The sequence below is a fragment of the Taudactylus pleione genome, unplaced genomic scaffold (genome assembly GCF_031769625.1).
Source record: "Taudactylus pleione unplaced genomic scaffold, aTauple2 ptg000296l, whole genome shotgun sequence".
NCBI lineage: Eukaryota > Metazoa > Chordata > Amphibia > Anura > Myobatrachidae > Taudactylus > Taudactylus pleione.
In genome coordinates, this window is record NW_028284698.1 from 21,897,869 (window position 1) to 21,924,288 (window position 26,420).

At 41.3% G+C, this 26,420-nt stretch overlaps 1 protein-coding gene across 3 annotated transcripts in view; it reads left to right on the forward strand.

Moving 5' to 3' along the window:
- Positions 1 to 26,420, forward strand: part of LOC148511753 (teneurin-1) — a 658,333-nt gene that overhangs the window by 265,370 nt on the left and 366,543 nt on the right. For all 3 annotated transcript variants that reach the window (XM_088482875.1, XM_088482876.1, XM_088482877.1), the window contains one exon: positions 9,621 to 9,859. In XM_088482875.1, the coding sequence (XP_088339001.1) occupies positions 9,621 to 9,859 (239 nt within the window). The remainder of the gene's footprint in view (positions 1 to 9,620; positions 9,860 to 26,420) is intronic.

Below are 26,420 nucleotides of genomic sequence, written 5' to 3' on the forward strand. Positions count from 1 at the left end.
AGTTCAAATATTTTTCAACATGTTATGTAATATTTAACAACATTGTATTACATAGCATTCTTAAAAGCCTATTCAGTAACAAACTGCATATAGCATAATTGTAATTGTAATGTTGTGAGCTACAGAATTTCCCATTATAGTGAAAACAGCAGTAATGGCAGTCAGTGTCTGAATGGTTGCCATACTTTACTATACCTTACTGTAGGCTATAGACTAGTATGCTGTTTGTACTGCGTTATACTGTAGAACAAATGCTTAAAAGTAAATTGTTCATTTTACTCTTACTGTACCTCTTGTCTGATTTTTCTTAGTGTGGTTATTATACTTTTTGTTCTAACATTGCATAGCCTGACAAAGCCACTGTAGTTTTCATTGTCTTTCTGTACAAGACACTTGGGTTGTAGGGATGTACTGGATCATCAACAATAAGTGTACTCTCCATTTTCAGCATTCAGCTATATCCTGTGCACTGAATCTCTCTTCCCCCTACCACTAGAAACTTAAAAACATAACTGCTTAGGAAATTAGACCCAACTAGAAAAACAATACAATGATTGCACGCAAATGATCATTACTATAAGTAACTTTAATAATGTTTCAGTTACTGTATGTCAGCATTGCTCTGCCTTTAGCTGCTCTCCTTCAGAAACCCAGCAACTACCACAGCTTTATATCAATATTCCACATGTAAGATTTTCCCATTAAGAAACAAAAATTCAATAAATTTGCTTTCTAAAGCTGGGCGGTGGATTAAATGTACGTGTCAGATGGCACCTCATTAACCTTAGTGCATTTACAAAAATATTGGAAAGCAGAAAGCCACTAGACTGGAGGACTCTATGTCTACATTAAGTTACTCAAGCAAGCTGAAATACAGTGTCTGGCAGGACTTGCAATTCAATGCTCTATGCAGATAAATATCTGAAATTTACCATTTAGTATAGTTCAAACTTCACTACTGTTTCCAACTGTTCATATATAATTTCTTTATTTTACCATACCTCCCTACACTTTATAAACAGATTTTCTTCAGCTAGTCCCAGATTTCAGAACCAAAAGGGACAGACTTTAGCCTTTTTTATTTTGGACAGATCTGTGTGATGTTTGGGCTGTTTGGGAGCATGACTTTATCCAGACTTTGTTATGTTCTGTTTAATCAAATATATGCAATCAGTCACTTTCAAATGTCATGTTGACTCTCAGATTGACCATACCTCTTTAGGAAAAACCATAATCTCTAATAATAGCATTAAATGTTATTAAAAGTATATCACAATTATGTGCGGGCTTCCGAAGTGGTGTGTATATTAAAATAAGTGTTACAGATCATTTTTTTACATGGCAATCTCTTGCTATTTTGGGTATGTGACTATTTTTGTTAATATTCTGACAGTTTGTCAATTGCTTACACATTTTAATTTTTACATGTTTCTGTTATTATTAATGAAATTATATATTTTTAATTTAGTTTGGTGTTTGGACTAAGCATCTTGGGGAATCTTCTCAACTTAGATGTATTAATGCAGTGGTTCTCAAACTCGGACCCCAGGACCCCACACAGTTCACATTTCCCAGGTCACCTAGCAGGTGCACAGGTGTATTCATTACTTACTGACACATTTTAAAAAATTCACAGGTGGAGCTAATGATTTCATATGTGATGAGGAGATCTAGAAACATGCACTGTTTGGGGTCCTGAGGACCGGATTTGAGAACCTGTGTATTAATGTATGTGCCATTATCATGTGGCATAATGTTATGCAAATATATGACCCAAAGTGGGTGCATTTATCATGTAGCATTAGGGACACCGGTACAGAGATGCCTTGACGTGGCCTGGTGCTAAAACATATCTTTGCAAATGTATGCAACATAGAGCTCTGGATTTCTATTATCTATTAGTATTCAGTTCTTATTGCTAGTCTTTTGCAGTGTGCTGGATGAAAATTTTGTTTCTTTTTCTTCTAGCCTAGAGTAAACCCCTCCTTTTTCAAGCACCTGTGTAAGACCAATAAGTTGATCTCAGCAGCCACTATTTTATATTACTATCTTGGGGAATTTGTTTGGGAATTTTTAATCTGAACATGGGTACTCTCCATTATAGACATGCACACATTGACACATTGTAGGCACTTTGGCTTTTTCTATTGATATTGATTGTTGTAGTGCTGAATCCAGGATAATATTTCTATATATATATATATATATATATATATATATATATATATATATGAGGAACAAACAGGTGACACTCGGTATATGAATCCACAGACACAGCAAATAGTTATGTCAACGTTCCGAGACCGTTTTATTATCTCGTCATGACAATGCGTTTGGTCTCTCTCTAACCCAATGCGTTTGGTCTCTCTAAAACTTCATCAAGGGGATAGAGACAATGTAGCCATTCGGTAATCGGCATCCAGATGCTGACAGCAGGGTATAAACACAGCACCTTGTTACATTATCTCTATCCCCTTGATGAAGTCTTAGAGAGACAAAACGCATTGGTTTTCTGTATCTTGACCCCCTAAATGGACAGATAAGCATTTATTATTTATATTTCTTGCACGTGTGTTTTTTACCATTGTTTGTCACTGTATCATTAAACTTGTTTTTGAAACCTATTTTGACCCTGGACTGTGTCCGAAAAAATCTTTCTGTTTTTCCACTTGGGAAAGAAATGATCCCTAAAAGGGTCTAATATTACAGTATATTGGGTTGTATGAAGCAAAATACAGTGCGGTATGATACACACTATGTTGGTTTTCTTTTGCTTTTCTTTTTCATATCCCTTCCTAATGGTCATATGACTGAAGAACATCTTACCAGATAAGTAGTGGATCTATCACCAGTTCTCTTCACTTGTGTGTTGATTTAATTATTTGACACTAGTAGGTGCTTCTTTTTCCACTTCCTTATAATTATTGTGGGTGCCAAACTCTACCTCTATATTGGAGCTGCAACTCAATTATTCTTTGAGGTGTGTCACATATGGTAACTTTTTTATTTAGAATTTTATACATATTGGAGTGTTACACTATAATCAGTGCACCTCTATATGCCCTGCACTATATATATATATATATATATATATATATATATATATATACAGTATATATATATATCTACATACATACATACATACATACAGTATATATATATGTATACATACAGTATATATATATATATACATATATTAGGATACCCGGCATTGCCCAGGTTGAGGGCTGGACCCTGAAGTACACCAGCAGCCTTTATTTGTTTACATTGTCCTCACCTATAACTCCATTCCATTGAATCTGAGGAGGACCCCCCTGTTTGCTAACATTCAAACAGCGGCATAACTACTTTGTGTGCAAGGGGTACGACTGCCATGGTGTCTGAGGTACCTCTGTGGCCTGCCACCCCTCCTGTACCAAGTCACGCACACAAGGTGGGCTGGTCCAGTCAGGGATGTGGAAGGGGGCCCGAGTGTCAGGATTATTGATTGGCTGCCAGGTCGCCAGCTGATTACACCTGGCGCACTAGCATGCAAGACATGGAGAGACAGTGCCGCAGGTTGCAGACAATCAGAGCTCATAGACTAGCAGCCAATCAGCAGTGGTGATTCCTGATTAGCTGCCAGTCCACGAGGTCTGATTGGCTTGAGACTGGCACCAGATTCAAAATGACTTTGCGCTGTCTGTCCATGTCTGCCAGTGCACCAGCTGTAATTAGCTGGTGGCCTGGCACAAAATCCACACCAGCTTGCTGCTGATGACACACAGTGGGAGGTGAGAGGCTGGTGGAGGGACAGGGGGAGGTGAATTGCTTGGGTGGTATAATGTGTAAGGGGTATTACTTTGTGGCATAATGTTACAAGGGACATCACTGTATGGCATAATGTGTAAGGGGCACTACTATTGCATGGAATAATGTGTTATATGGGGCACTACTACTATGTAGCATTATCCTTAAAGAGCATTACTGTGTGGTATAATATGTATGGGACTGTGTGGAATAATGCATAAGTGGCACTACTACTGCGTGGCATAATGTGTACAAGGGGTACTACTCTGTGGTATAACCTGAATGAGTACTGTGTGGCATAACATGAATGGGCTCAAATATATGTGTTTTTTACCTCTGGTGGGCCCTTTTAAGATCTTGCTATGTGGCCCACAAAGTTGTAATTATGTTCTTGCTTGCAAAAACAGAGGGCTGACTAATATATATGGTCACTGTAAAAAGGACTAACTCTGGATTTAATATGAACTTGCATGAGTCATAAAGTTTGCTCAGACTGTGAGGGTAAAATTATACATTTGTAGCTTTCACACAGGTTATTAGCAGACTGCCAATTTCCAGATGAGCTATCCATGGAACCTGTATAATATAAGTGCCCCAATTTTTGGTGATTGTGTGCCAGTGTGTGACCCTGACGAAATTCAAACCTAGGCAAAGACCTGATTATGGTTAAACTACACTAGGTCCAAAACTCTGGCTGTGCATAATGGACAAAAAGATAGACAGACACGTTTTCTTGTTAATTATATATATATATATATTTATTTATTTATTTATTTATTTATTTTTATAAGGGCACAGCCGTGCCCCTATATTAAGGCTGCATCTAAAAAAATTGATTTCTCCATAACAAATTCTGAAGGGGGGCAGGGTGTTGAAGGGGCTACACCTCAAAAGCTATAGGAGGTGCGGATCTGAAATTTGGCATGGCCGGGTAGAACTGTAACTGGGTGCTGCATGCCAAATTTCAGGGCATAAACATGAATCAAAATCAAAAAATGAGGACATGGGAGTAATCTAAAGCTAGAACTGTCACTTTTTTCTGACATTCTCAATTAGGATAACTTTCTGCTATAGTCTATGGGGGTTTTTTGGGAAAGCAAAACTGAGGGTAGGGGTGGAATTTAGACTTGGGGTTTGTTTTATTAGGTAACTATTGTGCCAGGGTATGTGCTTTTGGGGTTCAGGTACATTAGAAAGTGACAGTTTTTAAACTATTACCTCAAGAATGCGCCATTATAAAGATAGGACATTTCAACTTGTTGCGCAGCCGCAGTAGGGGCTTCCAGCAGGTGTAGTCATAGTGGCTTCACTTGGGTGCAGCAAGATTGCCATCGTTTGCGGGCAGTAGTGGGCAAAGCAGCGGCGGGGACACGGATGCGATGGTGGGGACCTCAGCGGCAGCGGGCGGCAGGTTGTGGTTGTTGGCGGGGGACGTGGGTATCGGCGGGGGCACGGGTGTTGGCAGCAGAGGGTCCGGCGGCAACGTAGGTTCCAGCGGTGGTAAAGGGTCCAGAGGCGGTGAGAGCATTGGCGGCGGGCCTGGTCTGGATAGGATTCAGACCCCGCCAGCCATTATGCCGAATATGGCAGTGTCGCCCATTTAAAAAATGGCGCCTCAGCGCTATATTTTGAAATTCAAATATGGCTGCCGCTAGCCAATCATGGCTCATGGTGGCCATCTTTGAATTTTAAAATGGGCGCCACTGCCGTACTCAGCAGAATGGCTGGCAGGGACTAGATCTTCTTGGATCCAGGCCGGCTGCCGACAACCGAACAGGCGCCGGTCCCGCAGCTGCTGCCGACAATGACGTTGCGAGCCGTGATTGGCTCGCTGCGGCCATCTTTGATTTTCAAACATGGCCGCCACGAGCCAATCACGACTCGTGATGTCATTGGAGGCGGCGGCGCCTTCAGAGGACCATAGAAGCCCTGGGGAGATGGCAGCCACCCCCAGGTGAAGACGCCAGAAGCTCTGGTGGGTGGGCTCCCACCAGGCGAAGACGTGAAGCCCTGGCGGGTTGGCACCCGGCAGGCAAAGACGCCGAAGCCCTGGTGGGTTGGCGCCCGCCGGGCAAAGACACCGGAAGTCCTAGTGGGTGGCAGCCATGCAAAAGAGCTGACAGGCTGCCGCCCACTAGGTGAAGATGCTAGAAGCCCTGGCAGGTGGACGCCCACCAGGCAAAGATGCCGAAGCCCTGGCGGCACCCACCAGGTGAAGACGCCGAAGCCCTGGCGGGTTGGCGCCAGCAGCGCGAGCTCCATCTATTCAGTCCATCGGCAGGGGAGCTGGAGAGACCAGCTGAAGAATGAAGATGAAGGGAAGCCCTGGATGAGCGGCGGCTGCCAAAAGAGCTTACTGACCGCCACTCTGTCTATGCATGTACACTTTCTTCCCCTATATGCCTAACAAAAGAACTTGAACAGGACTTGAGCAGCCACTTCAGAATCCAGCAGAGCAAAGAGTGAGCAGACATGCCATCCCTGACCCTGTAGAAGCTTTAAACTGTTCCTGACAGTACAATTCACTGTACAACACATGTTTTGTCTCCAAAATTAACCACTCTTATAGTGACAGTAGTCATTAATGTTTAACTGTTTTATTCTCTTAAGCCACATATCCACTTGCAGATATAAATGAGCGATTGAACGATTAGGACATCGTAATAGTTCAATCACTCATTAATCGTGCATAAATCGGGCAGTTTAATGTCGGAAACGACCAGCGATGTTCGCTCCTGCTGCCCATTTCCGACATCAATCATCGCATGAACATGCCGATCAATCTGACGACAGATTGGGCATGTTCGGGGATGAGGGAGGGTGCCTGCAGTGAACTACATATCATTCAGTGTAGGCACTTCAGGGGAAGAGGAACGACTGTATGATTATGATGTTGTAATCGTACTGTCATTCCACTATCTGCAAATGGATACGCGGCATTACACTATTATCCAGTTAAATGTTTATTTATTAAAATAATTCAAATGAAACAGCCTATTTTGAACTAGTTTCTCCTCCTATCCTGTATCTGTTCCACCCTACATCATTGTCCACTTATAACTATTTTGTCACATCTATATATATATATATATATATATATATATATATATACACAGTACTGTATATATGGTAAATAGCAGAAGTGGCTCTCAGAGACTTGGTATTCAAGGAAATAAACTGGGTTTCAAATTAGTTTCCAATGTTTCATCTTTTTTGATAAACAGTCTTTAATAAACCTAAATGTTGGAAAGTCTTTTGAAGTCCAATTTATTTCCTGAATACCAAGACCCTAAGCGCCACCTCTGCCATTTACTACATGTATACTATACTTGTCTACCCTCCTGGGACCTGCGGGAGGCTTTCGATTTTTGGCGAAACCCCCCACACCCCTGGAAGTGTAGCCACTTCTCCCGCATTCCGCCCACTTCCTAGTGAAGTGAGAAGAATGGGGGGAATATTCCCGGTGATCGGCGGTTCCAGAGGTAAGAGGGAAGAGCTAATGATGCGATTCTATGATCCGTCATTTGGCCCCGCCCCCTATAAAAATGTACCGTCTGCTGCAAATTACCATGAGGGGCAAAGGCTTAATGGCGCAAACCATCCGGTCCCACCCCTAACACTGGCCACCCGCCCATCTGCTTCTTCTCCCTGGGCTTCTCCCGGGGAGGAAAATCTAAAAGTCGGCAAGTATGATTTACACATGCACCTTTGGCTTTTATGACTGTTTGCAGGGTTATAGTTATACACACACTAAAGCCTGGCACACACACACACACTAAAGCCTGGCACACACACACACACTAAAGCCTGGCACACACACACACACACTAAAGCCTGGCACACATACACATAAATGCATCCACATATATACATAACACCAGCTCAATTGGGGAATTAATACATTTGCACCAGTGTCAAGTTGCGTGTTTGTGTGTGTGTGTGTGTGTGTGTGTGTAGTATATATATTTAATGTATGTATAGTTAAATAATCACATGCAATTGACGTGATTATATTGGAAACTAGCATGTAAAGTATGTCTTTAATTGTTAAATATTGAGACCGTGTCTGCACTCAGCTATGTTGTGTCTCCAGTGATAGACAGCAAATCTAGTACCGTGGTGAATATATAGTAGTTCAAATGTTGGCACAAACTAAATATAATGTAGCACAGATGTATATTAGTTCAAATGATATCACTTTTACTATTAAGATCTGGAGTCACAATGCTCCTGTAGTTGTGGTGAGCCCCAATATAAAACTATTCAAGCAGTAGTCTCATTTAGTTGCTCTCTCTCTCTCTCTCTCTCTCTATATATATATATATATATATATATATGTTAGAGCCCGATGCGTAGCGGCCTGCACGGCCTTCCTCAGGGACATAAACCTTTTTGGGCATTTATGACATTTACATGATTTGGTTTACCTACCTATGGATTTGCTACCATTTACTTATTTTTTCAGAGATGATATAGCAGCTAAATTGTATTTAGTTTGTGTCATTTGAACTAATATACATCTGTGCTACTTTATATTTAGTTTGTGCCATAAATACTACAGTATATACTCACCACGGTACTAGGTTTGTTCTCTATCACTGGAGATACAACATAGCTGAGCGCAGACACGGTCTCAATATTTAACTATTTATTATAGAGGTTTGGATCATCTCTAGGTGTCCGCAGCTAGCAAACACACTACCAGGAGTAAGCGCAGGTTCCCCTTCTGATTATAATGTCTTATAATTGATAAATTGTGATGAAATTTTTGTCGGTTGACTAATTTTCAAACTTTGGCTTTAAAATTATGTGTGTAATATGCTTTATTAAGGTAAATGGCGGTGAAAATAATAATCATTGTACCAAATGATATGGTACATATAGATGGTTTTAACTTGCGTTCCACTGTGGTACAGTGTTTTAGTGCTGTTTGTTCTATTTCTGTATTTACTTTGGTACAAGTTTATCTCAGTCAGAGAGTATTATAAATACAATGACATTCAGTATTTACAGTACCTATCTGTTTCCACTTTCCACATGCATTTGGTTTGAAGGACAATATGCCAACTTCCTGTTTTGTCATAGATACATATATTAAAACCAGATTGGACTCATTTGTAAATGCATCTTAATGCATAGCAGACATTTTGCATATCACACATGTACAGATGCACTGCATTACCTTTGTACCTGAAACTGACAGCATAACTGTCAGTGAAGGTAATAACACTGCTGGATATCGGAACACTGCGTAAGAGTAATTTAAAATGACAACTTGTTGAATATAAGAAATAATACACCTCTTAATGCAAAATAAAATGTCAGTGGTCACTGCAGGAGGCACAGAGCTGTACTGTCCAATATGATCATTATGGCAGCTTCCACTCAACAACGGTTGCATAGGTCACCTTTCTGTTTACATGTGTTTTCTTTTTATCAATTTACTTAATTCCACTTTAATAAAGAGCAGGCTCATTGAGGTATATCTGTACGCTCTCATGCAAAAGTTTCTGATTTTCTCATAAAATACAGTAACTTAAAATTACAGTATATATTGAAAGATAGGAATTAATATGTTATTTTATTTACATTAGATCCAAAAACCATGTACTTTTACTTTTTGTTACAGAGTATTTGCAACATGTATTTTCATATTTGCAACATGTATTTACAAAGAATGTGCCTCAGAGGGTGTGTTTTCTTAATGATGTGCCTTAAATATATAATAACAAAAGTTTTAATGTTCAGGTGGAAGTGACTATTGATTATTGTTGTAGTACTATGCATAATGAGGACTCTATGTCACTCCGAGCTTCTCTTTATTCTTCCAGGCATTTTCTCTTCAAGCATGGATCTGGAACATCTCCAATCTTCAGTGCTGCCAGCCAGAACTACCCTTTAACTTCAAATACAGTTTACTCTCCACCTCCAAGACCTCTGCCCAGGAGCACTTTCTCCAGGCCTGCCTTCACGTTTAACAAATCATACCGGTGCTGTAACTGGAAATGCACGGCCCTGAGTGCTACAGCAATTACAGTAACACTTGCACTGCTACTAGCATACGTTATCGGTAAGAGTTCCTTTTTTTGACTGTTTGCTTCACTAAGTAACTATATAAATATCACACTACTATACTGCTGGATCTGGAAGTAGTAGTGTATTAAAATTGTTTACATATTAAGGGCTAGATGTACTAAGACATTGAAAGACAGTGGAGATAGATAAAGTACCAACCAATCAGCTCCTAACTAGGCCGTTCAAACACAGCCTGTACAATCACAACCAATCAATTAGGAGCTGGTTGGTTGGTACTTTATCTTTCTTCACTTTATCTCTCTCCAAGGCTTAGTACTATACATATACTTTAGGCCCAACCATGTTTGCTCTGCATTGGTTGCCCAGCAATAGCAGTTGTTTATTTCTTTATTTTTTACTGCAAAAGTATAGGTAAATCTTTTAGTACCACAGTCACTTCATCTGTTTAATTTACGGGAAGTATACTGGAAAATAAAGCGAACAAATAAAAAGGAAAAAACACTTTTTCTTGAATCTTCTGTTAGTTACCATCACAAAATGAATTAATTAATGTTAAATACCTCTCATTTTACTGTGTGACTACCACTTTTTATATGGATTCTAAATACTGTACTATACAGTATGTATACGTTACTAGAAGTTTGGTTATATTTTGGGCCATCATACAATTTCTAAGTATAACTGTTTCTTTGATTAACTTTTAATTAACTTTTGAACTGTAGTAATTTTTTTGCCACTTCCTTATAATTTTTTAAAACGTTATCTGGAAAATCTACATAATAGCATGCAAATGCCTTTGTGCTGAGGGCCACGTGGCAGACAGAATCTGTTTCTTATTGTCATGTAAGAAACCATAGCGATCATTTAAGAAACCATAGTGATCATGTATGAAACCATAGTGATCATGCTAGCAATGCTTCCTACCTGCCATCAGGGGTGGATTGTCAAACCATAGTGATCATGTTAGTAATCTACATAATAGCATGCAATATATGTACCTAACAAGTGCCTTGGTGCTGAAGGCTCTGTGGCAGACATGGGGCCTGATTCAGTATGGATCACAACTGCTATTGCAATAGCGATTATGCACGCAGTCTCACTGCAAAGATATGCTAATCCATCACAGCACAACATAAGGACACCCACCTTACCTTACACACATCTGTAATACTTAGCAAGACTGCAAAACCATCAGTAACATCGAGTACAATCGCAGCCTCACGAACACACTTACTCAGGAATTGCTAACCACATTGCACGCAGTGAATACACAACCTGCGTATGGCATCGCTGTGGTTAATTTATGCATGCCCCTGCAATGGTGTTCAAACACCCTGGCACTCCTGCATTTCGCCGACCCCCCCCATCACCACACCCAAACTGTACTTCCTGTCAATCACTCTGTGATGGGTCTGTGTAGCTGCTGCAATCGCAGTCCCAATCGCAGTGGAGTGTTCACGCACTGCGATGCATGTGCAGAACGCAACAATCGGCCGATTGTGTGCGTAATGGCAGTTGCGATCCTTGCTGAATCAGTCTGTTTCTTATGTTCATGTAAGAAACCATAGTGATCATGTAAGAACAATAGTGATCATAGCTATAATGTAAGAAACCATAGTGATCATGTAAGAACAATAGTGATCATAGCGATCATGTAAGAAACCATAGTGATCATGTAAGAACAATAGTGATCATGTAAGAAACCATAGTGATCATGTAAGAACAATAGTGATCATAGCGATCATGTAAGAAACCATAGTGATCATGTAAGAACAATAGTGATCATAGCGATCATGTAAGAAACCATAGTGATCATGTAAGAACAATAGTGATCATAGCGATCATGTAAAAAACCATAGTGATCATGTAAGAACAATAGTGATCATAGCGATCTTGTAAGAAACCATAGTGATCATGTAAGAACAATAGTGATCATAGCGATCATGTAAGAAACCATAGTGATCATGTAAGAACAATAGTGATCATAGCGATCATGTAAAAAACCATAGTGATCATGTAAAAAACCATAGTGATCATAGTGACCATGTTAGTAATCTACATAATATCATGCAATATACTTACCTAACAAATGCCTTGGTGCTGAAGGCTCTGTGGCAAACTTATCTGTTTCTTATTTTCATGTAAGAAACCATAGTGATAATGCTAGTAATGCTTCCTACTGTACCTGCCATTGGGGGTGGATTGTCACACATGGGGAAAGCAATCTCTAGAAGAAGTTATGTACATATGAGTGAGGTGACTGTTGCTATGGGCCATAGTTAAAAACGTTGAGTGAGCTAAAGCCTATCAACATGGATAATAAGCACCCAAAGTGTGAGACAGTTTATAAAGGGTTAAAGTTGTTGGTGTCAGATTTATTTGTATTGTCCCTGTGCAGTAAATAGTGGTTATTTTATTATCACTAGAAGATCTTGGGCTGTTTAGTGCAGTTTTCAGAACAGTGTTTAAAAATTGGACAAAGGAAAAAGCTACAATTCTAATGCAGACGGATCGTGCTGTCACTGCCGGCATTCGTGCGGTCCCCGCAGACTGCACGATATGCCGGCTCCCCCCTCCACCATTTGAATGGGATCGTACATCACATCCCAGGTCAGATGGTTTTGCAGGAAGACCTGGGGATGCGATGTACGACCCCGCGGGAGCGCGCAGCACGATATCAGGTACGATATCGTGCCCATACACGGCACGATATAGCACCTATATCGTGCCGATCCATTGGATCGGCACTTATATCATGCCGTGTAAGGCCACCTTAAGAAATGTCACTGTCTAGTCACAAATGAAAAGACACAACATAAAAACATTTTTGTCTTTATGGCACCTGGGGGGAAGGCTGACATCAGGGGGTACAGGAGGTACACATGTAAAGGGTCTGGAACCCTAAAAGCTGGATTGATGATTATGGCTATATAATGCTTCTGATTCACAGACACTCTGCCTCTGAATCAGCAGCTGTTTGCAGCCAAAATCATTAATGCCATCTGCCCTGGAATTTGTGGGGGCCTGATGCTCCTGATGCTCCACTTCCCCTCCTCTCTTCCTCTACCATTTTCCTCTGAAATCATGCAACCTGTTACTGTGCACTGCACAGTCTGCTGCACACAGCAAAGGCACTCATCCCCAAAAAGGAGCGTGATCTCATGGCACACCTCTGGTGTCATCACTCTGGGGGAGTTCCCAGCAACCTCTGAGATGCTGAGCTGCCCCCAGAGACTCTCCCCACACTGCCGGCTTCTCCTCAGTGAAAGGGAGCTGAGCACTACACGATAACATCACAGTGCAGTGCTCAACTCCCAATAACTGAGGAGTAGCCAGCATTTTGGTGTCACCCCCTCAGAGAGTGACACCTGGTGTGGTCCACATCCCCAGCATCCTACTAGTGTCTCCACTGGTGGTCTGAACTGCAAGAGGTGCACCAAAGCCTCTAAATGACTGTACACATACACTACCACCACTTCTGGTGTGGTAACTGGCATCCTGGAAGTCCTTTCCATGTATTTCCTTTCACACTCTATGCTTAATGTATAGAGGTGGTGCATAAATACTGTACAGTAGGTCCACATAAAAATAAAATTAAAATCTAAAATCGTGATATATAAAATTAACGTATTTTCCATGACCTCTTACTATTATGAGTTAACAGGAATAAGTCAGTGTCAATAAAAAGAAGTATATTCAGTTATCCAAATGTGATGGTAAAGAATACTAAGAGAGAAGGCATGTACTGCAGACATGTACACTTCAGGATAAGGCTCATTACAGCATAATAAAATATACTGGGCATCCACAATTTTCAAAGCTATAACTAATGACCAGAGCAAGTGACCATGATCTTGAAGGTGAACTGCATTAGTAGAATTAGAAAGTTTCATTTGTTTTAATGTACTCTTAATCTAATTACGTTTTATATAATAATATTGTTAGATATTGATGAAATGCTTGTCTATATGGTATGTCTAGCAAACATCTGTGTGGGGAGGAATAATGTATCTTCACACATAGGGCCTGATTCAGATCCACATGTAATGCTGATATTTATATAGTTTGAGTAATTGTTAACCATTGTGCACGTGTCAAAGCCGCACTGGGCATGTGCAGGGCTGTCGACAGCTCTGCCAGGCCCAGGTACAGGGAGGGGGCATGGCTGACATGAGGAGGTGTGGGCAGAACCCTTCTTACAAAAAAAAATAACTAAACAAGTTCCAACAGACCCAGGCCCGGGAAAATAGTACCCACCCTCCCTCCTCTTGGCGCCGCTGTGCACGTGCAGCAATTGTTTTGCTATCACACACACATGAAGAGGATTCACTTGTAAAGTGAGTGACAGGTAGTCAGCCTTTGGAGGAGGTAACGGAGGTGGTTATAAAAACACAGGTGTGTCGAATCATTTAAACACTTTTTTCTGGGTGTGCATCCGTGCTCACAGCAGAAGAGCCCTCTCTGTGTATGGAGACTCTCAGTGTCTGTGGCATCCTTTGTGCGTGAGAGCCAAATGTGAGATGCTATCAGTGGCCATCTCTAAGAACTGGTTGGCGGGTGTCATTAACATATTTTCGCAATTGAGATCTGTGAGACATCACAACTGCAATGGCATTTGCACGTGGATCTGAATCAGGCTCAGTTTTCAGATATTATTCATGCCTTTGAACTGTTTACATGTTGTTTTCTGTTCCCCTAAGAAGTTTTCTGTCTTGCAATAGGACCAAACAGAGGGGATCTCTTGCTTGGGTTGTTTACATCATGTGTCAAGGGTATAAATGGGGGATGTTCCAGTGCTTCTCCAACCTTTGTCTAAAGATGTGTGGATTATCTTACCCAAAAAAAGGAAAACAATAGTGTACACTGTATGAGTCCAAAACATACACTAATTATGATATACATTATGCTCACAGATTCTTGAATGTAAGCAACCCTTGGGTAATATTGCAGCATTACCCGCTGGTGATTGGAGATTGCACTGGTGGCCTTCAAACCTTCTGGTAGGTGATCCTCAGGATCCTCAGTATATTTTTGGACTCACACAGTGTACACTATATTTGTATAATTCCGCTATCCTTTTTTGGTAAAATAACCCACACGCCTTGAGACAAAGTTTGGAGAAGAGCTGGAACACCTAGCCTAGTCCCCACCCCCCATTTGATTCCACTATCTTCCAGGGACTTATTTCTTAAGTTCCAAAATTTTAAGCTGCATACTCCTAACTTTAGTTGGACCTTATTTATTGGCACAAGTTATCTTCAATTATGTATCAAGGGTCCACAGCACAACTTTGTTCCAAATTTAAGTAAAAAGGGCTCGTTCTCACTGGCCTATAAATGCCTGTTAAACTTGCAGGCAAAATCTTTTAACTGAGCTTTCAAGGTGTGTTCACAAAACCTACATGCAGCAAAGTAGTTACTGAGCAAAGCAATCCATTATTTTGTACCAAGCGCTGGTGAATGCTGCAGGTAATGTAAAAATTGACAAGGGGTAAACTAAAGAGAGGCAAACACAGGTCTAATCACTTGCATTATTTTTTTGGACTATCGGTCTTAATGTGTATTTACCAGGCTTTAAGAATCCAAGTTGAATGTGCAATATTAATGCCTGTATTATATGTACAAGCTCAAACTCCCACTCATATATGCACAGCTGAATGGGAATTTGTGCTTCTCTCTATACATTTTCTCCTTGACAATAGAACTTTTAAGTACAGTATGACACTAGAAATTTAAATCAGAATTTTCCCTGATTATTTAATGCATTATAATCCTGTTTAATAGTAAATCATTCAGATTAACCAGATTCAAAGCATCAGGGAAATATTTCTGTTCTGCATCAGCTACAATTACACACACAGTAGAGGGTTCCATTCATCATGTGTTATAATGTACATGGGCAGCACAATCCAGTGTCATAGAGGTTACATTATTTTTCTCCAATTTGTCATGTGGAGCCAATTTCACTTCAGCATGGGAAAACGAGACTAATTAGATATCTGTAGGTCTTTTTCATTAAAATCATATTCACTTGGTATTATTATTCATACTGATTCTTTTACATCTCAATTTGCCCAAGAATTACCAAGACCCAGCAGGACCATTTGAATGGACTATAAACAGGCTGCCCAGAGTGATAAGCAGCTGAGAGTAGCAACACTCACTAATAAGAGCATCCATTTTCTTTTTCACTATGCCTGGTATTATAAGAGTTATTGCGTGGGAGCAGTCAGAAAATAAATGTGTCAGATCAGAGGTAGCTTTGTTAGACATTTTAATTAGTGCTTAATATAGCATATCATTAAATCTCTTGAAGCTGAAACATTACTATTACATTTTCTAGCAGTCAGACTTATACCTTCAATCAACATCTTGCATACAGTGGGTCCCTTTCTAATAATGTGTAATAATGAATGACTTAGACATCGGCATAACAAATGCCTTGTACTTTGGTTGGAAAAGCTTCACAATAAATGCCTCGCTAACGTTCTGTTCTTTACTTTAATTGACTGCATATTTTTCATCTCAATTATCTGTTTTATCACGCTTGCCCTCCAGCTTCCATTATACATAAGTCTGCATGCAGGGTCTCCAGGGGAGGGGGGAAGGAAGGGCATTTGGTACAAAGTGCTGTCGGAACGGTCACTTCAGTTCTCAGTCAGTGGTCAGTCTTTTAGGTACAGCATTCCATTCAGAGATACAGCCGGAGAGTGAGACACAACAGGCAAGTTTGTGTAAAACCAGGCACTCTGACATTTATTCTGGTTACATGAGTATATATAGCACTCTGGTTGCGAAAGCATATGCACGTTACTTTCCTGTCCGGCATGCTACTAGCTAGCAAGCTGATTGGTCTGTACATTGTTCCTAGAAGTTTTCTTAACCTTGGACAGATCCTCTGGCTGACTTAACCTTATATAGAAACAATTCTATGTAACATTCTGTTGCAGTACATTTGAACACTTAAATACATATTCTTTCACAGTGCTTTGACCTGGGCCTGTCCATGGGTTTTAGCTGCCTAGGAGGCACAGTCACATGCCCAAGATACTATGACAATGCCATTCAGCAGAAAAGCATGTACAGAGGACCATAATATTCACAAAGGGTCATGGTCACACATCCTGACCTGGTACTGGTCCTCTGATAGATCTGCCGGTGTCTGTATGTATTACTTTATGGCCTTGGTAATTTTTTAATTACATGTTCCATAATGCAATGTATGTAACAATCTGTAAGACACAGCAATACTACTTACAGTATGAAAAATACCGTCATATAATTTTTTCCACTTGTAAAGTAATATTTACTCACCACATCACTCTTGCTCAAAATTACTATTTAAAGATCTACAGTCTCTGTTGATTATTACAGACACTGCTGCAACAGTGCTGCAAACTGTAGCACCCAATCAAATATTTGATTTAATTTTATTTACTTATCACATACACTGTTATTAGTTGCTATATGATATTGCACCATTGATATTGCATGTTTCCTGTGCACCATAATCATAAATATCTCCAATATTATATTTAGATTCACATTTTAAGTAATTGTGATTTGAAGTCATTTTTAATCATCTAAGTTCTATTTCAGTGCTATGAATTATTTATTTTGCCAGTTCCTGATTGGTTATCATATATCTAAATTGGAATAGCTCAAACAATGATAAACAGTGGATGAGCATTGCATGTGTGTTTCCATTAATGGGCCTGTGATATCACTGAGACCCCATGGATCCAGCAATACCATTAATGGGGACCAGAGCTCTCAATGAAAGACCAGGGGTCGAGGGAGTAGGTAGGAACAGGAATATTCCATATAGTACCTGCCATCCCAATGTGAATTCTCTGTTCAAAATGAGTGGGCAATCCAGCATTTCTGCACTCAGTGTTGGGTGGTTCGTAGGAAACCTTGTGGCTACTGTTTCATGTCACCAAAAATCCTTTAGCTGTGGAAGAACTGTTAGGAGGGTGAGGAAGATCAGTGTGGCTTTTGTCTAATTGCAGCCAACATGCACACTGCAGTTTGAGCTAGATAGCACTAGTGGTTATTAGGGGTGTGCACCGGCCACTTTTCGTGTTTTGTGTTTTGGTTTTGGATCTGGATCTTTCTTCGTGTTTTGGATCTGGATTGGTTTTGCCAAAACCACCCTTCCGTGTTTTGGGTTCTGGGTTTTGTGTTTTGGATCTGTATTTTTTTGAAAAAAAGCATAAAAACAGCTAAAATCACAGAATTTGTAGGTTTTTCTGCTCCTATGCTATTATTAACCTCAATAACCTTAATTTCCACTCATTTCCAGTCTATTCTGAATACCTCACACCTCACAATAGTGTTTTTATGTCCAAAAGGTTGCACCGAGGTAGCTGGATGACTATGCTAAGCGACACGAGTGGGCGGCACAAACACGTGACCCATCTAGGCGTGAAACTGCAGTGGCAGACAGGATGGCAGTTTGAAAAACTAGGCCCCAAACTGTACATAATGCAAAGAAAAAAAAGAGGTGCAAGATGGAATTGTCCTTGGGCCCTCCCACCCACCCTTATGTTGTATAAACAGGACATGCACACTTTAACAAACCAATCATTTCAGCGCAAGGGTCTGCCACACAACTGTGGCTGAAATGATTGGTTCGTTTGGGCCCCCACAAAACAAACTGGCAATTAATCTGTCCCTGCACAAACTGGCTCTACGGAGGCAAGATGTCATCCTCATCCTCCTCATCCACCGATTCCTCACCCTCTTCAGTGTGTACATCCTCATCCTCACAGAGTATTAATTCGTCCCTGCTGGAACCACAGGTCCCTCTGTACGTTCTGGAGGCTGGTCTCCCTGGAAGAGTTGATAATTCATTTTATGAACATCATCTTCTCCACATTTTGTGGAAGCAACCTCCTACGCCTTTCGCTGACAAGGTTCCCGGCTGCACTAAACACTCTTTCGGAGTACACACTGGAGGGGGGGCAACTCAGGTAAAATAGAGCCAGTTTGTACATGCCTACTTGGATGCTGTCACCGATGTAATCCTTTAACAGACAGACGCACGCTTGTCGCTGCTGCTTTGAGGATTCAAGTGCGGCTACAGTCCACACAATTCACAAAGACAGAAAAAAAAAAAGAATATTTTTATTGTTTGTGGAGCACGCTTCGAGGGTTACACCACCCTTTAACAGACAGACGCACGCTTGTCGCTGCTGCTTTGAGGATGCAAGTGCGGCTACAGCCCACACAATTCACAAAGACAAAAAAAAGAACAATATTTTAATTGTTTGTGTAGCACACTTTGAGGGTGTCACCACCCTTTAACAGACAGACGCACGCTTGTCGCTGCTGCTTTAAGGATGCAGGTGCGGCTACAGACCACACAATTCACAAAGACAGAAAAAAGAAGAATACTTTTATTGTTTGTGTAGCACACTTTGAGGGTGTCACCACCCTTTAACAGACAGACGCACGCTTGTCGCTGCTGCTTTGAGGATGCAAGTGCGGCTACATCGCACACAAGTCACAAACACATTAAAAAAATAGTTTTTTATTTTTTGGAGCACTTTGAGAGTTACACCACCCTTTAACAGACAGACGCACGCTTGTCGCTGCTGCTTTAAGGATGCAGGTGCGGCTAGAGCCCACACATTTCACAAAGACCGAAAAAAAAAGAACAATATTTTAATTGTTTGTGTAGAACACTTTGAGGGTGTCACCACCCTTTAACAGACAGATGCACGCTTGTCGCTGCTGCTTTAAGGATGCAGGTGCGGCTACAGCCCACACAATTCACATAGACAGAAAAAAGAAGAATATTTTTATTGTTTGTGTAGAACACTTTGAGGGTGTCACCACCCTTTAACAGACAGACGCACGCTTGTTGCTGCTTTAAGGATGCAGGTGCGGCTACAGCCCACACATTTCACAAAGACCGAAAAAAAAGAACAATATTTTAATTGTTTGTGTAGCACACTTTGAGGGTGTCACCACCCTTTAACAGACAGACGCACGCTTGTCGCTGCTGCTTTAAGGATGCAGGTGCGGCTACAGCCCACACAATTCACAAAGACAGAAAAAAGAACAATATTTTAATTGTTTGTGTAGCACACTTTGAGGGTGTCACCACCCTTTAACAGACAGACGCACGCTTGTCGCTGCTGCTTTAAGGATGCAGGTGCGGCTACAGACCACACAATTCACAAAGACAGAAAAAAGAAGAATATTTTTATTGTTTGTGTAGCACACTTTGAGGATGTCACCACCCTTTAACAGACAGACGCACGCTTGTCGCTGCTGCTTTGAGGATGCAAGTGCGGCTACATCGCACACAAGTCACAAACACATTAAAAAAATAGTTTTTTATTTTTTGGAGCACTTTGAGAGTTACACCACCCTTTAACAGACAGACGCACGCTTGTCGCTGCTGCTTTAAGGATGCAGGTGCGGCTACAGCCCACACATTTCACAAAGACTGAAAAAAAAAGAACAATATTTTAATTGTTTGTGTAGCACACTTTGAGGGTGTCACCACCCTTTAACAGACAGACGCACGCTTGTCGCTGCTGCTTTAAGGATGCAGGTGCGGCTACAGCCCACACAATTCACAAAGACAGAAAAAAGAAGAATATTTTTATTGTTTGTGTAGCACACTTTGAGGGTGTCACCACCCTCTAACAGACAGACGCACGCTTGTCGCTGCTGCTTTGAGGATGCAAGTGCGGCTACATCGCACACAAGTCACAAACACATTAAAAAAATAGTTTTTTATTTTTTGGAGCACTTTGAGAGTTACACCACCCTTTAACAGACAGACGCACGCTTGTCGCTGCTGCTTTAAGGATGCAGGTGCGGCTACAGCCCACACATTTCACAAAGACCGAAAAAAAAGAACAATATTTTAATTGTTTGTGTAGCACACTGTGAGGGTGTCACCACCCTTTAACAGACAGACGCATGCTTGTCGCTGCTGCTTTAAGGATGCAGGTGCGGCTACAGCCCACACAATTCACAAAGACAGAAAAAAGAAGAAGAATATTTTTATTGTTTGTGTAGCACACTTTGAGGGTGTCACCACCCTTTAACAGACAGACGCACGCTTGTCGCTGCTGCTTTGAGGATGCAAGTGCGGCTACATTGCACACAAGTCACAAACACATTAAAAAAAAATTTTTGATTTTTTGGAGCACTTTGAGAGTTACAACACCCTTTAACAGACAGACGCATGCTTGTCGCTGCTGCTTTGAGGATGCAAGTGCGGCTACAGCCCACACAATTCACAAAGACAGAAAAAAAAGGAACAATATTTTAATTGTTTGTGTAGCACACTTTGAGGGTGTCACCACCCTTTAACAGACAGACGCACGCTTGTCGCTGCTGCTTTAAGGATGCAGGTACGGCTACAGCCCACACATTTCACAAAGACAGAAAAAAAAAGAACAATATTTTAATTGTTTGTGTAGCACACTTTGAGGGTGTCACCACCCTTTAACAGACAGACGCACGCTTGTCGCTGCTGCTTTGAGGATGCAGGTGGAATCTAGACGGGATTTGGAACCGAGGACACACTACCTCCATCAATTGTCTAAATCCCACTGCACTAATGGCGGATACCGGACGCACGTCTAACACCAACATAGCAGTCAAGGCCTCAGTTATACGTTTTGCTTCAGGATGACTGCTGTCATACTTCATCCTCATCGCTAGGGACTGTTGGAGGGTCAATTGTTTAGTAAAAGTAGTGGTGTTCCTACTTCCTCTCTGGGATGATGAACAACTCCCAGCAGCAGCAACAGCACTAGGAGGAAGTGGTTCTTGATCTTTCCCTATTTTATTTTTATTGGAGAAAGTTTGGTCCTCCATTTATGTTATATTGATATATATACGTGCGGCTAAAGCGCACACAAACGCAGAAAATATTTTTTTATTTTTGCTGGAGAGTAGTGCACTTTGTGGGTTACACCACCCTTTAAGAAATGAGCCAGCCGGCTCTTTACTTATGGGACACAGGCGCACGCTTGGCGCTGCTCCTTTGTTGATGCACGTGCAGCCACAGTGCAAACAAGTCACAAACACAGAAAATATATATTTTTTTGGTTTGGAGTGTACTTTGGGGGTTACAGAACCCTTTAACGGTCAAGCCAGCCGGCCCTTTACTTATGACACAGGCGCACGCTTGGCACTACTTTGTTGATGCACGTGCGGCTACTGCGCACACAATTCACAAACACAGAAAATAATTTTTTTTTTGGTTTGGACTGGAGTGTACTTTCGGGGGTTACAGCACCCTTAACGGTCAAGCCAGCCGGCCCTTTACTTATGACACAGGCGCACGCTTGGCACTACTTTGTTGATGCACGTGCGGCTACTGCGCACACAATTCACAAACACAGAAAATAATTTTTTTTTTGGTTTGGACTGGAGTGTACTTTCGGGGGTTACAGCACCCTTAACGGTCAAGCCAGCCGGCCCTTTACTTATGACACAGGCGCACGCTTGGCACTACTTTGTTGATGCACGTGCGGCTACTGCGCACACAATTCACAAACACAGAAAATAATTTTTTTTTTGGTTTGGACTGGAGTGTACTTTCGGGGGTTACAGCACCCTTAACGGTCAAGCCAGCCGGCCCTTTACTTATGACACAGGCGCACGCTTGGCACTACTTTGTTGATGCACGTGCGGCTACTGCGCACACAATTCACAAACACAGAAAATAATTTTTTTTTTGGTTTGGACTGGAGTGTACTTTCGGGGGTTACAGCACCCTTAACGGTCAAGCCAGCCGGCCCTTTACTTATGACACAGGCGCACGCTTGGCACTACTTTGTTGATGCACGTGCGGCTACTGCGCACACAATTCACAAACACAGAAAATAATTTTTTTTTTGGTTTGGACTGGAGTGTACTTTCGGGGGTTACAGCACCCTTAATGGTCAAGCCAGCTGGCCCTTTACTTATGACACAGGCGCACGCTTGGCACTACTTTGTTGATGCACGTGCGGCTACTGCGCACACAATTCACAAACACAGAAAATAATTTTTTTTTTGGTTTGGACTGGAGTGTACTTTGGGGGTTACAGCACCCTTTAACGGTCAAGCCAGCCAGCCCTTTACTTATGACACAGGCGCACGCTTGGCACTACTTTGTTGATGCACGTGCGGCTACTGCGCACACAATTCACAAACACAGAAAATAATTTTTTTTTTGGTTTGGACTGGAGTGTACTTTCGGGGGTTACAGCACCCTTAACGGTCAAGCCAGCCGGCCCTTTACTTATGACACAGGCGCACGCTTGGCACTACTTTGTTGATGCATGTGCGGCTACTGCGCACACAATTCACAAACACAGAAAATAATTTTTTTTTTGGTTTGGACTGGAGTGTACTTTCGGGGGTTACAGCACCCTTAACGGTCAAGCCAGCCGGCCCTTTACTTATGACACAGGCGCACGCTTGGCACTACTTTGTTGATGCACGTGCGGCTACTGCGCACACAATTCACAAACACAGAAAATAATTTTTTTTTTGGTTTGGACTGGAGTGTACTTTCGGGGGTTACAGCACCCTTAACGGTCAAGCCAGCCGGCCCTTTACTTATGACACAGGCGCACGCTTGGCACTACTTTGTTGATGCACGTGCGGCTACTGCGCACACAATTCACAAACACAGAAAATAATTTTTTTTTTGGTTTGGACTGGAGTGTACTTTCGGGGGTTACAGCACCCTTAACGGTCAAGCCAGCCGGCCCTTTACTTATGACACAGGCGCACGCTTGGCACTACTTTGTTGATGCACGTGCGGCTACTGCGCACACAATTCACAAACACAGAAAATAATTTTTTTTTTGGTTTGGACTGGAGTGTACTTTCGGGGGTTACAGCACCCTTAACGGTCAAGCCAGCCGGCCCTTTACTTATGACACAGGCGCACGCTTGGCACTACTTTGTTGATGCACGTGCAGCTACTGCGCACACAATTCACAAACACAGAAAATAATTTTTTTTTTGGTTTGGACTGGAGTGTACTTTCGGGGGTTACAGCACCCTTAACGGTCAAGCCAGCCGGCCCTTTACTTATGACACAGGCGCACGCTTGGCACTACTTTGTTGATGCACGTGCGGCTACTGCGCACACAATTCACAAACAGAAAATTATTTTTTTTTGGTTTGGACTGGAGTGTACTTTCGGGGGTTACAGCACCCTTTAACGGTCAAGCCAGCTGGCCCTTTACTTATGACACAGGCGCACGCTTGGCACTACTTTGTTGATGCACGTGCGGCTACTGCGCACACAATTCACAAACACAGAAAATATATTATTTTTTTAGCACTTGGGGGGAGCACCCCTGATGGACAGAGCACCCCCTGGACAACACTACAGCACTCCTTTAGGACTGGGACACTGCACAGGACTTTGGAGTGGACACAGCCCCTATGGAGAACTGACTGCACAACACAGTCCAGCCAGCCCCTATGGACTTTGAAGTAGTGGACACAGCCCCTATTAACAACAGCAGCACAGCACAACACAGCCAGCCCCTATGGACTTTGAAGTAGTGGACAACAGCAGCACTACACTACACTACACTACACAGCCCTAACTCCCACCCTCCCTCTTCACTGTCCACAGCCGAGTGAGAAAATGGCGCCGACGCGGGTACCTTATATAGGATCCAAAACCCGCGAGACTCGGAAGGCGGGATGATGACGTTTTGCCTCGATTTCAGATCCGAGTCAGGCGGGAAAAGTCGAGCCTGACTCGGATCAGACTCGGATCGGGGGGGCTCGGGGGGGGGTTCGGATTTCAGAAATCCGAACCCGCTCACCCCTAGTGGTTATATGAAGCGGTGATTAATCAGACTCTCAGAACAATTTAAAGGGTCTCCTAAATTAAAATGTAAAACAAATGTTGGAAGTGATTTTTTTTTAAATATTTATTTTTTCCTTAGCAATAACCCCCAGCTATGTTAGAACAGTTTAGACACTGTGTCTGACACTCACATTCAACATATGTACCTTGTGCTCTTGCAAAACTACTTGAATTTCACCAAATTAAAGTGTCCCAAAACTGCCTATGGTATCTGGTGCCAGTCCCCAGTTTCTCCCACCTTAGGGATTTGTGTTTATGGATACATTTGCAGTGACAGCGAAGCTTGAGGGTAGGAACAAATAATAGCCAAAGATGCACAGCTTTATCACTGGGCCTATAATGCTCTCCATCTGCAACAATAAAAAAAATCTAAAATAGTAAAAACTGTAATTTTCTGAAAAAAACAAAACATTGTCAAAGTCTGCAAATTGTAATGGTAATTATTATTATTAACAGTTATTTATATAACACACATATTCTGCAGCGCTTTACAAAGAATATTTGGACATTCACATCAGTCCCTGCCCCAGTAAAGCCTACAGTCTATATTCCTTACCACATGCACATGCACATACACACACACACACACACACACACACACACACACGAGTTAATATGTGTTGGGAGCCAATTAACCTACCAATATATTTATGTGTAGGAGGAAACCGGAGTACCCAGGGAAAATCCACACAAGCACAGGGAGAATATACTAACTCAACACATGTACGGCTGTGGTGGGAATTGAACCCACAACCTCAATGCTGTAAGGCAGTAATGCTAACCATAAAAAGGAAGGCCATCTAGTCATGAACTGGTTAATAATATATACTGTATTTTTATAGTCAACTGTACATTTATCAAAGTTGAAAGAAAATTACAATAGTACTTAATGTACAGAGACATATAATCCTAGTCCTAGTTGAAAAGGGCTTAAATAAAGTACTAGAGTTAAAGCGCTAGTGATGCAGAAAACCTTACATGGTCCTTGTTCAACTCCTGCTCATGTTATTATGCTTAGCATTTACAATGTATTCTAATAACCAAAATGTATTCTCTCTCCATAATTTGTTTATTGTTGTTTTTGTTTTCTTTGTCAGTGAATTAAGTGCTGTACCATAAAATGCTTCCACTCTGACAGTACTGCTAACAGTTATTTAATAATTATACAATCCCAACAAAAAAGAAAGAAATTAGATTTTCCGGTGCACTCTGGGAATTTTAATTGAATTAATTGTATAATAGAATATTGTTTTATTATATGTTGCTTGTTAAAACGTAACCTTTATTATTTGTACCTAAAAACATTTAAATTCTGATGTAACAGTATACAATCCAATTGGAGACAGTGTATTGCTGTCTCCTAAAATAGATACATGTTATCTACAAAATAGCAGATAATAGTGTTGTACTTTAAATGTTATCACATTAGCTTATTCTAAGCTGAATAAGCTAATGTAATGATACTGTTACATCAGAATATACCACTCAATATATAAGCAGATCTCCTGTGAATCACTAGGTATGAATGTATTTTGACAGAAATCAAGCACACAACAATTAACAAATTACTTGCTCCTTTTCACTTGTACTGATATTACCAATATAAGGTACTAACAAATAAAAGACACACACACATGGATAAATAGATAATTTATTTAATACATTTTTATGTTCACTTTTCATTACCTTTTTTCACTCTTTAATGTTTTTAGTATATTTCGCCAATTTTTCAGGATACA